The sequence below is a fragment of the Salmo trutta genome, chromosome 1 (genome assembly GCF_901001165.1).
Source record: "Salmo trutta chromosome 1, fSalTru1.1, whole genome shotgun sequence".
NCBI lineage: Eukaryota > Metazoa > Chordata > Actinopteri > Salmoniformes > Salmonidae > Salmo > Salmo trutta.
The window spans coordinates 23,178,222-23,193,535 of NC_042957.1; the positions used below are offsets into that span (position 1 = coordinate 23,178,222).

Below are 15,314 nucleotides of genomic sequence, written 5' to 3' on the forward strand. Positions count from 1 at the left end.
CAGGAAGTCCAGGAGAGATTGTGCATCTGTAGAGATTGTGCATCTGTGGATCTGTTGGGCTGGTATGCAAATTGTAGTGGGTCTAGGGTTTATGGTATAATGGTGTTGATGTGAGCCATGACCAGCCTTTCAATGCACTTCATGGCTACAGAAGTGAGTGCTACGGGTCGGTAGTCATTTAGGCAGGTTACCTTAGTGTTCTTGCGCATAAGGTCTATGGTGGTCTGCTTGAAACATGTTGGTATTACAGAGGTTGAAAATGTCAGTGAAGACACTTGCATGTTGGTCAGCGCATGCTCGGAGTACACGTCCTGGTAATCCGTCTGGCCCTGCGGCCTTGTGAATGTTGACCTGTTTAAAGGTCTTACTCACATCGGCTACGGTGAGCGTGATCACACAGTCGTCCGAAACAGCTGGTGTTCTCATGCATGCTTCACTGTTGCTTTCCTCAAAGCGCTCATAGAAGTCACTTAGCTCGTCTGTTAGGCTCGTGTCACTGTATCATCTTACACTGGGCATGTCTCAAAAGACAAATCTGGCTTCCTCTCCTTGTCCCCTTTACTTTGTCCACAATGAGAAAGACACGGACATATAGATGAAAGCTAAGCTAGGCTTCTATCATATTGTTTCATATTTGCTATTACGTCTTTTCAGATCAGTGCAGTTGAGGTAGAGAATACGAGCGGAGGAGGCAACTTTAGACTATTGAGATGTGTCCAGTTTACTATGATTGAATGTGACAACAGTGTCAATATGTAGCTATACTGTACATAAACACAGTACAGCCATCTTAGTTCTTGCTATGGAGATAGACAGACACTTATAAAACACATCAAACAGAACCATTGTGTTGTCATTACAATTGCTATTGACTGACATGAGATAAAAAAACAACATTACAAACTAAGACAAAAAAAACAGACTACAAATGTATGTTTGTTCATCTCAATGTCCTGTATGTGTGTGTGAGCTGTGTGCTTTACGTTTGTGTGATGTGTCTAAGACTTTACTCAAACCTATTCACATTTTAAATGAAAGTTTCATTTGATAATACCAATCCATTATAGCTCTATTGGTATTCTCACTTTCAAAACATGTTGAAAAAAATTTTACGAACAGACCCAGGGCTGTGGTTACAAAATAACTAAAATCTACATAAAAATAAATCAAAACACTAAATTAGGAAAAGAGATGTGCCAGATACCGTGTGTATCTGACGTGAGTATGACAAGTGTAACAGAACGTAAGACTACTGCAAATCACTAACAAACACAATAAGACAACCCTGCTACCAGTGACTCCCATAGTACAGGCCTCTACGGACCATCACAGGTGAGTTAAACAGGACAGGTGAATGGGAGGGTAAGATTCCTCCAGGGGAGAGGGAGAACCAGGCCTCAGGAGAGGGGAGCATCTCAGTCGTGCACCCCATGCAGGGTGAGGGTTAGTAGGGATTGAGTGGGCTCAATGGCCCTGCATGTCTGCGGCGCCTGGAGGTTGTCCAGCTGTAGTGCTCAGGTACCAGCAGCTGAGGGCGGTGAGGATCATGGCAGCGGAGAACAATATGGGGGAGAGTCCTCTCCTGTATTGCACCCAGGATACACAGGGTTTTTGTCCCGGGACGCATCTGTCAGGGACACCCTCTGAAACAGGGCTCTTTCCGAAGGTTGATAACAAGTGCCCTGAAAGTTACTGGCTAGGTCACAGTTGTAAATGAGAACTTGTTCTCAACTGGCCTACCTGGTTATATAAAGCTGAAATAAATTTACAAAAAATTAAAAAACTGTCAAATGATACAATTTATTTAAGTCAAAGTTAATGAGCATCAGGTACTCACTGGAATTATGTCTGCATTGAACCAATGTTAGAAAACTAAGAAAAAAGGCATTCACCTTCTTCCATTGCATTTGAGTTATTAAATGTTTGAAGTAAAATATACAGGCTTAGCAGTATTTTTCCCCAGGACTTTGAACTAGCATGACTTGAACTCATCTTTAATGAATGCACAATTTTACTGTGTAAACTATAAAACTATCATCCATTGTCTTGTCAGCAGAGTCAATCTCCCAAAAAAACTGGGTTATCTTACAAAGGACCAACATTGATCTTTGTGACACTGATGAAAAATAAACATTCAGAAACACTATTGTCTTTTATTCTTTTTTCAATGATATACAAATTAAAATATAACATTACATAGCAATATTCATGTCTTCTTTGGTTGTGTACAAGGATACACCACACTACTGTAGCCTTCCTACTCACCAAAGCTCTGTGTTAAGGACACTTAGCAGCCTGCTACTATGTGCTCTGCTGCAGTCCCTCTTCTACCAGTCTCTGTATCATCTTACACTGGGCATGTCTTAAAAGACAAATGTGGCTTCCTCTCCTTGTCCCCTTTCCTTTGTCCACAATGAGAAAGACACGGACATATAGATGAAAGCTAAGCTAGGCTTCTATCATATTGTTTCATATTTGCTATTACGTCTTTTCAGATCTGTGCAGTTGAGGTAGAGAATACGAGGGGAGGAGGCAACTTTAGACTATTGAGATGTGTCCAGTTTACTATGATTGAATGTTACAACAGTGTCAATTTGTAGCTATACTGTACATAAACACAGTACAATCATCTTAGTTCTTTCTATGGAGATAGACAGACACTTATAAAACACATCAAACAGAACCATTGTGTAGTCATTACAATTGCTGTTGAAAATAACCTTACAAACTAAGGCAAAAGAACCGACTATAAGAAATGCACAATGGTTTTGTTGATGTTTCTTAATCTCAATGTCCTGTATGTGTGTGAGCTGTGTGCTTTAAGTTTGTGTGATGGGTCCAAGACTTTACTAAACCCTATTCACATTTCAAATTAATGTTGAAAAAAAATGAAATACCAATCCATTAAAGCTCTATTGGAATTCTCTCTTTCAAAACATGTTGAAAAAATGTAACATACAAAACCAGGACTGTGGTTACAAAATAACTAAAATCAACATTAAAAACAAACCAAAAAAAAACAAATGAGGAAGAGAGATGTGCCAGATGCCGTGTGTATCTGACGTGAGTATGACAAGTGTGTTAGAAAATAATGTTACGGAACGTAAGACTACTGCAAATCACTATCAAACACAATAAGACAACCCTGCTACCAGTGACTCCCATAGTACAGGCCTCTATGGACCATCACAGGTGAGTTAAACAGGACAGGTGAATGGGAGGGTAAGATTCCTCCAGGGGAGAGGGAGAACCAGGCCTCAGGAGAGGGGAGCATCTCAGTCGTGCACCCCATGCAGGGTGAGGGTTAGTGGGGGTTGAGTGGGCTCAATGGCCCTGCATGTCAGCAGTGCCGGGAGGTTGTCCGGCTGTAGTGCTTAGGTACTGCCAGCTGAGGGCGGCGAGGATCATGGCAGCGGAGAGGTACATGGGGGAGAGGTGGGCAGTCCGGGAGGCCAGGGTGGCTTGGGAGAGAGTCCTCTCCTGGATCACACCCAGGATAAACAGGGTTTTGTCCCGGGATGGATCCGTCAAGGACACCCTCTGTAGCATCTGGAGAGAGAGAGAAAAAGAAAGAGCGAGAGAGGTCAGAAAACTCACAAACAAAGTAAGAACACACACTCAGATGCACAATAACACAAACAAACACGTTTGAATACATGACACACCCAAAGATACACACACACACACCTCCTGGCTGTATTGGGCCATGATGCTTTGCACGGCACCCATGTTGGTGGCTTGCATCATGAGGGTGACGGCCTGACCCTTCCTGATTTTCACCACGCCCTGGAATACCTGAGGGTTGTTGTAACAGGCTGAGAGGGTCGCTATCGCCATCACCTGGACATTATTGAGACACACAGTACAGCAAAATGAAATGCTTCCTGAGGATCCTGACTCAAACAACCAGGAATGAAAAGTGAAAACGTGTTGAAATGAAATGCAACTAGCAGCTTTCTCCAGTGGGAATGTACTTTGAAATGTAACACTTCAATGGTAGCATTTACCTGTGGTATGGCGCAGAAGTTGAAGACGCTCTGGTTGCGTAGGCGTGCCAGATAGGTGATGACATCAGGGACGTGGCGCAGGGCGTCTGTCACCAGCAGGTTGAGACAGGACAGGGCTGAGGTCAGCTGGTCAGGCTCTGCCAGGTCCTCCAGACGACACGCAAACTGACTCCATGCCTACAGAGGGATATGTAACACACACATTAACTACACACACCGCAATAATGACACATACAGTGCACACACACACACACACAGTGTAGTTACCTCTTGTGGCCAGAAGGCCCTCGCCACCTGTATATCCTCCAGGTAGTCTCTGATGATGTTGGTCTTCTGGAGGAACAGGCCCATGGAGTTGGCTAGCTCTGTGTCTTTGCCCACCTCTGGGTCCTCCAGCTGGGAGGCAGAGAACAGCTGGGACAGGCCTATACCCACCAGCCCTGCCACATAGTGACAGTACTGCACGGGGGAAGGGGGGGGTAATGTTAATACACATGTATTTAACACTCAAATCTTTACAGACTCGTGTGAAGTGAAGAAATCAGTGGGTTTTAGTGACTTTCATGTAGCATCAAGCTATTTGTCATTTGATACACATCAGGCTACCACTAGGTTATAGTGACACACATCAGGCTACCACTAGGTTACAGTGATACACATCAGGCTACCACTAGGTTACAGTGATACACATCAGGCTACCACTAGGTTATAGTGACACACATCAGGCTACCACTAGGTTATAGTGACACACATCAGGCTACCACTAGGTTATAGTGACACACATCAGGCTACCACTAGGTTATAGTGATACACATCAGGCTACCACTAGGTTATAGTGATACACATCAGGATCAGGCTACCACTAGGTTATAGTGACACACATCAGGCTACCACTAGGTTATAGTGACACACATCAGGCTACCACTAGGTTATAATGATACACATCAGGATCAGGCTACCACTAGGTTATAGTGACACACATCAGGCTACCACTAGGTTATAGTGATACACATCAGGCTACCACCAGGTTACAGTGATACACATCAGGCTACCACTAGGTTACAGTGATACACATCAGGCTACCACTAGGTTATAGTGACACACATCAGGCTACCACTAGGTTATAGTGACACACATCAGGCTACCACTAGGTTATAGTGATACACATCAGGCTACCACTAGGTTATAGTGATACACATCAGGATCAGGCTACCACTAGGTTATAGTGGCACACATCAGGCTACCACTAGGTTATAGTGACACACAGGCTACCACTAGGTTATAGTGATACACATCAGGATCAGGCTACCACTAGGTTATAGTGGCACACATCAGGCTACCACTAGGTTATAGTGATACACATCAGGCTACCACTAGGTTATAGTGATACACATCAGGCTACCACTAGGTTATAGTGATACACATCAGGCTACCACTAGGTTATAGTGACACACATCAGGCTACCACTAGGTTATAGTGACACACATCAGGCTACCACTAGGTTACAGTGGCACACATCAGGCTACCACTAGGTTACAGTGACACACATCAGGCTACCACTAGGTTATAGTGACACACATCAGGCTACCACTAGGTTATAGTGACACACATCAGGCTACCACTAGGTTATAGTGACACACATCAGGCTACCACTAGGTTATAGTGACACACATCAGGCTACCACTAGGTTACAGTGACACACATCAGGCTACCACTAGGTTACAGTGACACACATCAGGCTACCACTAGGTTACAGTGACACACATCAGGCTACCACTAGGTTATAGTGATACACATCAGGCTACCACTAGGTTATAGTGACACACATCAGGCTACCACTGGGTTCTTTTTAAATAGGGAGCAAATCGGTTTTAGCACTTTTATTTCCATGACTGATCAAAACTTGTTTTCCAATGCTCCCTCGTCTCTGCAGCAGACATATGGTGAGCAATGTTTGGAACATCGAATCACAATTAATCACAGTATCGAATTGCAATACATATCACATCACCACCTACGTATTGTAATAATATTGTATCGTGAAGTCCCTGGCAATTCCCAGCTCTACTAGGTTATTAACCAGCAAATGTGGAGCCGTTAGTCTAACACTTGTATAATGCTTGCCTAACACTAAGGTACCATTTACCTGGTCCCACTCCTTCATGGAGCCCACTTTCTTCTCCAGAAACTCAGCCATTCCAACTCCCATGCGGTGGCAGATATCCGAGATCACATCCTGGTATGCCTGACCCAGGTTCCTGAACTCCAAGGAAATCTGAACAGAAAAGAGATTCATTTAAATACACACACATAGCATGATGACAGATGCCCATTGTATGATGTCTGCTACATATTTCATTGTCATGACAGTGTTATGCAATCCTTATTGTAAAAAAGGCAGGCCCATTCCACCTGACTGGCATGTAGCCCTGTCAATCACCCTTCAGACCTCTGTTCATCCAACCAATCAGGGAGCTTCGATGCACTGCAAGACAACGGCTCCGCTCACCTCTAGTTAGTGCATGTTTTTCCATTGCAAAAGAAGAAGCAAATAGTTGTGTTGCTGACAGACTGTCACATGCTGTTCCTAACTGAAGTGTTGTCCATCCATTGACAAGTGTTGGAAATGTTATTGGGTGTAATATACACTGATTATACAAAACATTAAGAACACCTGCTCTTTCCATGACATAGACTGACAAGGTGAATCCAGGCGAAAGCTATGAACCCTTAGTGATGTTACTTTAATTCACTTCAATCAGTGTAGATGAAGGGGGGAGACAGGTTAAAGAAGGATTTTTGAGCCTTCAGACAATTGAGACATGGATTGTGTATGTGTGTCATTTAAGAGGGATAATGGGCAAGACAAAAGATTTAAGTGCCTTTGAACGGAGTATGGTAGTAGATGCCAGGCGCACCGGTTTGAGTGTGTCAAGGTCTGCAACGCTGCTGGGTTTTTCACACTCAACAGTTCAAGAATGTGTATCAAGAATGGTCCACCACCCAAAGGACATCCAGCCATCTTGACACAACTGTGGGAAGGATTGGAGTCAACATGGGCCAGCATCCCTGTGGAACACCTAAGACACCTTGTAGAATCCATGCCCTGTCGAATCGAGGCTGTTCTGAGGGCAAAAGGGGGGAGGTGCAACTTAATATTAGAAAGGTGTTCATAATGTTTGATATACTCAGTGTAAGTGAGTTATGGTTACCTTATCATGTAACTTTGTAGAGAGGATACAGTGTTGTTTGCTAGCCTTCAGCTTACGCTAGCTCTACTGTATGTTTGGATTAGAGAGGAATGTTTGTAGGTACCCCGTGCATGCTATTTTCTATCAGTGTGCTTATCATTGCTATGTGTTTTTGTAGAATGCCAATAGGTCTACTCCTTATTGTATTAGCAGTATGTATTGTTGGTATGCTATCGCTGCAATGCTTATAGCCTACATACCGCTGTAGTGATTTGCGCATGTCAGTATAGAGATTCTGGAAGCATCTAGAAGGTTCCGGTCCCTTCTGGGCACCCACGCATGCGCAGTGATTAATTATGATAGTGCCACCAGAGGCCTGCTAAATACGATTTAGCTCTAGTGTGTAAATATCCCTGTTAATATAAGCATATTGGTGAATGCAATGGTATTAAGGGCTCCGATTGGCGCAGAGGTGTAAGGCACTGCATCTCAGTGCAAGAGGCATCACTGCAGTCACTGGTTCTAATCCAGGCTGCATCACATCCGGACGTGATTGGGAGTCCCATAGGGTGGCGCACAATTGGCCCAGCGTTGTCCAGGTTTGGCCGGGGTAGGTTGTCATTGTAAATAACAATTTGCTCTTAACTGACTTGCCTAGTTAAAATATATATATATATTTATTATGTAATGTTCAGTCTCTCTACATTGCTAGTAGATTTGTATATTATTGCACATGTATTTATCTTAGTATCTTGTAATATGTCCTCATGATTGTATTGTTCCTCCCTTTTTAGAACCACGTAAAATACCTCAAATGGAAGCAGATGTGTCCACATGTGTGTGGTGCTGACAAAGTGTACAGTAATGGGCCTCAACATAATATTCTAACCCGACAACACTATAGTGGGCAGATCTAACTGAATCAGTTTGAAGTAACTAGCGGGTGAGGAGTCAGGAGCCAACCACTCAGACGAGCTTGCGATAGTTTTTACACGTTCCTAGCTCTTGACGGATTTAGCGACCAACAGATTTTTACACTTTATGTACGGTTATATAGTACGCAGTAGTGTCAGCGGTTCCACTGACCGTGGGGAAGTCCTCCAGGACCTGCCTGTCCTTCTCGTGGCTCTCAGTGAAGCACCAGTTGGCCTGGTAAAGGTACGTGTGGAAGTCATTCAGCATGGGCACCTTCTTCTCCAGGGGGATGGTCATATCATCTTCTACCGTGTCAAGGGCCCGTAGGACCAGGTAGAAGATACACACCGCATGCCTGGACAAAAAGATGGGACAGGGGAAGAATTCATTTATTTGAGAAGGTTAGGACCTGCTCACTAAAAACCGAACTGTTACAGAGTGAGCAGGAAGGAGCTGACACCAACCCTGGCATTCAGGAAGGAGCTGACACCAACCCTGGGCATTCAGGAAGGAGCTGACACCAACCCTGGGCATTCAGGAAGGAGCTGACAGACACCAATATTGAACTTTAATGTAACACTTGACATGTGATGTTTGGTATGAAGCTTAATACATTTTACTGCCGGGACTCGTGTGTGAACTAGCTACTGTAGGTCCTCTGTGTATGGAAACTGCATGAATTATGTAAAAAACCTGTAAGCAACCTTCCGGAACACACACACTTTGCTCTTAAAACCAGCTGTGTCACTTCTGTACACTGAACGGTGGGATTAGACACAATGTACAACTGGCTGCAATACAAGCAGTTTACATTGAATTCCACCGCCAAAAAATCTGTTCCGTTACCGCGGGCCTGCCCTACAACTTGCCTACAGCTTGTGCACTTGCAGTCTATACTGTATGTTTGTCACTTGAAGTTTAGGCTATTTTACTGTCATATCAAAATATGTTTGTTTTTAAGCCCTAAAGAGGTAAAGAAGTGAACTCAAGGTCAAAACTGATTACTGACCATATGTTCCAGGGTCAATAATAAAAATAACCTAAAATCCTCCAAGTTCCAATATCTCATTTTGTCCGGCATGTGCCAAAGTGCTGCCATTCAGCTGTCATGGTTCCTTACTTGGACAGGCTGGAGAGACTCCTCTTACTAGGGACGTCAAAGGTTCAGGTTCCTGCACAGTCACTCCTTCTGTTTTTACACTGCTACTCGCTGTTTATTATCTATGCATAGTCACTTTACCCCTACCTACATGTACATATTACCTCAATTACCTCGACTAAGCTGTACCCCTGCACATTGACTCGCTACCAGTACCCCATTATTGTTATTGTGGTACTTTTTTTTAAACATTTTATTTAGTAAATATTTTTCTTAACTCTTATTTTCTTAACTGCATTGTTGGTTAAGGGCTTGCAAGTAAGAATTTCATGCTAAGGTCTACACCTGTTGTATTCGGCGCATGTGACAAATAAAAATGGATTTCATTCGAAGCTCTAGTCTAGAGCGCCCAGTGAAATGATGTTTAGGAGTATTTTTAAACTCGATCTATGGTTAAAGTAGTAAGAAATATATGTAATTATTGTAAAAATCTATGACTGTGCTTAATTTACTATCATCCTAAATTTAAATATTCAATTAGTTTGACATGTTGAATTATTTTATATTACGCTAATTTCCCAACGGTAGACAGAACGTGTCACTACATTACACAGACAAACATTTTCACCACACAATATTTACAGGAAATACACATCCTTTTCACCTCAGACTGGTGATGATAGTGTAAATGTTTATAGTAATCACAATTACGCAAAATTGATTGCTTAAAACAGACCAATATCTTTGCTGTAGTACCAATGTTTTTGTCATATGCGCCTGTTGGTGACAGGTCTTACCCTGCGTTCATAACCAATTGGGAAGGTCGAATTTACCACATACAACTGGGAAAAATCCACTTCAATGCCCCTCCAACTGGTAATTACTGGTGGGAAACTCGACTATCATCCCTGAGCTTCGACTTCTCCCACATGCTGACCTCTGACGTCACCTACTAAGGAAATGACCTCAATTACAGCATTTCCATCAGTTCAATGCAACAATAAACATTATTTATAAAAGGCAATCTATTAATATGGTTTTTGAACTCTATAATAGGAGCATGATAGCTGTACTTTTATTTATAGTTGATGCAGTTTGTTGGTCATTAGCCAATCGCCGCTTCTCAACGAGATCAAAACATGTGAATGCATCCAACTGGTATTCATGACTTCACAAATACTAATATCTACCTTCCCACTTGGTTATGAATGCAGCATTAGAACGTGCCTGTCATTTTCCAGACCACGGTGGGAAGAAAAATGTGGGGGCTCCTCCTACAAAAAAACATCTAGGGCCTCAATACCACACGGCTTTGAGGGTCACACGATCACAGAAATGCGTGCCAAACCCTGTCACTATTTAGAAATTGATGTGAGAATATGATTTGCCGAAGTTAGCCAGTAGAAAAAGGATTACAGAAGGAAATACAACACTTTTCAACAGGTTAAGACTTTTCCTACTAGTTAACTTCGGAAAATCATTCTCACATCGATTTATAAATAGCAACAGGGGTCATTAGACTTTCAAATCTGTGTGTGGTATTAAGACTAGAGACATTTGCAGGAAGAGCCCCAGAATTGTTTCTCATCATCGTGGTTCCACTGATTTCAATACAAATAGATGTGAGTGATTAATTTCTGTTGAAAATGTTAGGACTGGCACACTGAAAACCGAACTGCTACAGAGTGAGCAGGAAAGGGCTGACACCAATATTGAACTTTAATGTAACACTTGACATGTGATGTACAGTATGGTATGAAGCTTAATACATTTTACTGCCGGGACTCATGCCTCAACAAAGTGTGAACTAGCTACTGTAGGTCCTATGTGTATGGAAACGTCATGCGCTTTGAATGACAGCTGTAAAAACCTGTAAGCTACCATTCGGGAACACGCACAAACCACACACAATTTGTACTTAAAACCAGCTATGCCACTTCTGTAAACTGAATGGTGGGAATAAAATAGACACAGTACTGCTGCAGGGGAATATGGCTGGCTGTAATATAATTATAAGCAGTCACATTGAATTCCCCAGCAAGCAAATCAGTTCAGTTACAGTAGTGCCCTACAGTGCCCCACTATAGCTTGTGCACTTGGCTATACATTTGCCACTTTGTAGGTTAGTTTAGACTACTTTTCTGTCATATTAAAATCAGTTTCTTTTCCTGATTTAAAATGGGTAAATAAGCGAACTCAAGGTCAAAACTGACCATTGTTGCAGGGTCAATAATAATACCCTAAAATCCTCCAAAGTTCCAATAGCCTATCACATTTTTGTCGTGTATTTGCCAAAGTGCTGATATTCAGCTGTCATGGTTCCTTGTTTACTTCGACATGCTGGAGACACACCCCTTACCTGCATGGTTGGAGAGCAAAGTTGGCAAGGTTATGCAAACTTACCGTAACTCTCCGTCTAGCGCCTGGATAACAGCGGCGAAACTGCGACTGGTCTGGTTCAGATAGAGGTAGCATGTCCGCAGGCTCGCACTCATGGATTCCTGGCAAGAGAAACAGAGAAACACGGGGTGTCGGTAAGAGCCTACTGTCCGCAAAGCGCTGGGGCGGGCGGCCCAACATCCCTCCTGCACGCCCCTCTCGCCCAGCCGTCCCCCGGAGAGAAGGGACCGTGAAGCGGGTCCAGGGCTCCGCGGGGTGACGCAGAGAGAGCGCTTGAACACCGTGAGAGAAACCGGACACTTGCAGCAAGCTCCGGCCATATGAGGAAAATGGACGCTCAGCCTTCCATGAGCAATTTAGACAACATTGTTGGCTATCCAGTTATTAATATCCGTGGTATTCATTCGCGCGCGCAGTTCAGCAGAGGACATGGGGTGTTACTCTGTAGCGGGGTGAACACTTTAGGAAGTTATAGACTTTGCAGGGTGGGGTCAGTCGGTGATTTTTAAACAAGTCTCACGGCCTATACAGTCTCCAGACCAGAGTAATAAATCCATCCACATACCTCGAAGAATTTGTTCACGGGCGCACCCATTGAGCGCAGCAGTAGGCTGTGATGCAGTTTGACATCGGAGCCCCTCCCACTTCAGTCATAACACAGCAGTGTTTTCTGCCAGAGTAACCCCCCCCCCCCAACATGTAACACACTATACGCCATGTTTGCTAAACATTGCACACAGACCTATCAATTCCCCAAAATAATGATCATGCACATTATTCACACATAACGAAACGTTTTATTGTGTAAGCCTATGTGTTTCTCTCTGCAATCGTAATTTGAATCGCGTAGACTTATTTGGCCAACCCACTGACGCATAAGAAGTTGCTTGCCTACAATTTCCTCTAACAATTTTCTCAACATTGCAAAACGCATGAACATGAGGAAATGTTGAGCTGACTGACAGATGATGCTGTACTGTCATCTAGTGGCAGACTGTAGCAAAAACAAAGTGTTTGTATTATGCCAGGGTTCCCCAACTGGCGGCCCGCGGCCTTGATTTTATTTGGTCCCCAAGCATTCTGAGCAAAATAAATAATATAAACAATATATATAAAATGATTATAATGTTGGACATAAAATACTGTAAAAACACCAGCAAATCAGCTCCAAGTGATTTTAATTTTGTAAATCTGTTCCAAAGTATTCCCACGCATAATGGAGAGATAAACAGTATGGGATCATATACAAATGTAAGCAAGGTTTGAAATGATTGTGTTTAGTTAAATATTATATCCGTTTGGGCGTCTTGCGGTCAATTTGCAGTTTACAAATGATTTGTAATTATGTTCTGGACACTGACCATCCATTCAAGAAAAAATCGTCCAGCGGCTGAATCTAGTTGATAATCCCTGCATTATGCCCATCGTGGACTGGCAGGCTGCTCTGAACTCAGACGCACACCATCGTGCACTAGCCAGGGGAAGCCACCACGCGCTTTCACATTTTCGCATGTAACTGGACTCCTGATTCAAGAAAATCGCCCCCCTTTAATTGACACCTGAAATGTCTTATTTCAAAGCTAGCTCTCGTCATAAAATACTCTCTATTTGGCTATAACGTTATGATAGTGTCATTCATCCATCATAAAGGGAAATCCTACTGGATATACACAGTGGTGTAAAGTACTTACGTAAAAATATTTTAATGTCCGGGTTAGATTTGGCCGGAGTAGGCCGTCATTGTCAATAAGAATGTGTTCTTAACTGACTTGCCTAGTTAAATAAAGGTTAAATAAAATAAATAAAGGTTTTGGGGGGTATCTGTACTTTACTATTTATATTTTTGACAACTTTTACTTTTACTTCAATACAGAACATTCTGTACTTTTTATGTACATTTTCCCTGAAACCCAAAAGTACTCGTTACATTTTGAATGCTTAGCAGGACAGAAAATGGTCCAATTCGCACACATATCAAGAGAACATCCCTGGTCATCCCTACTGCCTCTGATCTAGCAGACTCACTAAACACAAATGCTTTGTTTGTAAATGATGTCTGAGTGTTGCAGTGTGACCCTGGATATCCGTATATATATATATAAAAAATGGTGCTGTCTGGTTTGCTTAATATAATGCATTTTTTATTATTCATACTTTTACTTTTGATACTTAAGTATATTTCAAACCAAATACTTTTAGATTTTTACTCAAGTACTATTTTACTGGGTGACTTTTACTTGAGTCATTTTCTATTAAGGGATCTTTCTTTACCTTCAACTTTTTCCACCACTGGACATTCAACTATCATCATTCCAGGTCAAAGCGGTGTTTACAGTGTCGGAAATCAGGCATTACCTGCGCCGCCAAACAAACAGGCGCACAGCATCTGCTGCCGGAAGGAACCCACAAAGGCTATTATATAACGCAAATCCCAGCCATTAAGTCAACCGTTATCCTTCTCTCTAGCCTGAACTGCGCATCTATTATTTATTCTAGGCCTAGACAATACAAAACATTGCTGTGAGAAATAGAGTTACAATAGGCTACCCTTCTAGTTCATTCAGGTAGTTAGTTGACTAGGTAACCTATTACTGTTACTACTGTACCATTGCTCCTGTAGAATGTGTCTACGCATTTGATGAAGCCAGAAGCATTGTTGTGTAGAAAATGCAAGTGGGCTAATGTTGACGAGATGCATGGATACAGACTGGCACTGTTAGCGCGCACATTATGTTGTGTAGGTCTATGCTATTCCAAAATGTATAAGAAACGACAATAGCGAGTCGTGCCGTAGCCTAGGTTACAGGTAGGCAATACTCGAGGGGTTTAGAGCAGATAGCTACTCACATAGTCCAACTTGGGCATCACAGTGCGACAGCCCCCCATTTTAAACTTGAACAGGTTGAATATTTCCTCCGGGTGTCCTAACGATTTTACGATATCCATGTTTTATCTTTTGACCACACGTACGCCGATGATGCTTTCTTGTATCGTGTGCTTATTCCACCCAAGTGCGCTTAAAACCTGGCAATATTTTCTCCATTCAAACGTTGAGCCGCTGAGCTATAGAGCAGCCGGCCCCCTTCCACCGAAGAAAAGTCGTCAGATCGAATGACGCCTGTGATTGGTCAGAAAATCATGGGCTCAGTGCCTGTCGACCAGTGGATGACTAGAGCGGCTGGTGTGACGTCCCGACCCGGCCGTGTTTCTCCAAACTGAGGCATCTGATTGGATGATACGTTGTTTAACCTAACCGAGAGACCATCCGGACGGAGTGTGACAGATACTGTTGTTGTGTCACACTGTACATCACCAGTTTTAATTACCAAAAAATAGTTTGTTATTCTGAGGCCAAGTCAACAGTAACCCATGTCCTACATTTTAGGCTCCTTTATTTATTATAATTCATTTATCAACATGCCCTTTTTGTAAATATGATGGGATAGTTTTCATACAGTAGACTGGCATGACCTGTGTGTATGTTTGTGAAGTTGTGAAGTTGTGCATTTGTGTGTGTGTGTGTGTGTGTGTGTGTGTGTGTGTGTGTGTGTGTGTGTGTGTGTGTGTGTGTGTGTGTGTGTGTGTGTGTGTGTGTGTGTGTGTGTGTGTGTGTGTGTGTGAATAATAAAGCTACTGTATATGAGCTGCACATTTTTACATTAGAAGAAAACACAAAAAAGTCTTCAGATTTACACTTGTACA

The 15,314-nt window shown here is 42.7% G+C and overlaps 1 protein-coding gene across 4 annotated transcripts; it reads right to left on the reverse strand.

Moving 5' to 3' along the window:
* Positions 1-1,784: 1,784 nt before the first annotated feature.
* On the reverse strand, positions 1,785-14,687 carry fdft1 (farnesyl-diphosphate farnesyltransferase 1). 4 transcript variants are annotated; one of them, XM_029748748.1, is made up of 8 exons: positions 14,460-14,687; positions 11,616-11,713; positions 8,285-8,468; positions 6,154-6,282; positions 4,275-4,466; positions 4,008-4,184; positions 3,688-3,840; positions 1,785-3,549 (listed from the first exon to the last, which is right to left on the reverse strand). In XM_029748748.1, the coding sequence occupies exons 1-8, from the start codon at positions 14,556-14,558 to the stop codon at positions 3,325-3,327; spliced, it is 1,257 nt and encodes a 418-aa protein (XP_029604608.1). In that variant the 5' UTR covers positions 14,559-14,687; the 3' UTR covers positions 1,785-3,324. The 4 variants fall into 4 exon arrangements, with proteins under 4 accessions (XP_029604608.1, XP_029604663.1, XP_029604631.1 ...); XM_029748803.1 differs by lacking the exon at positions 14,460-14,687 and adding an exon at positions 14,219-14,408; XM_029748771.1 differs by lacking the exon at positions 14,460-14,687 and adding an exon at positions 12,178-12,228.
* Positions 14,688-15,314: the final 627 nt, after the last annotated feature.

Excerpts from the sequence above, each read along its gene's own strand:
- fdft1 (XM_029748730.1), bottom strand. The coding sequence starts at position 11,932 with ATGGCCGGAGCTTGCTGCAAGTGTCCGGTTTCTCTCACGGTGTTCAAG. Across the intron at positions 6,283-8,284 it reads TCCTGGAGGACTTCCCCACG|ATTTCCTTGGAGTTCAGGAA; the intron begins GTCAGTGGAACC and ends TTTTCTGTTCAG. Across the intron at positions 3,841-4,007 it reads ACTTCTGCGCCATACCACAG|GTGATGGCGATAGCGACCCT; the intron begins GTAAATGCTACC and ends AATAATGTCCAG.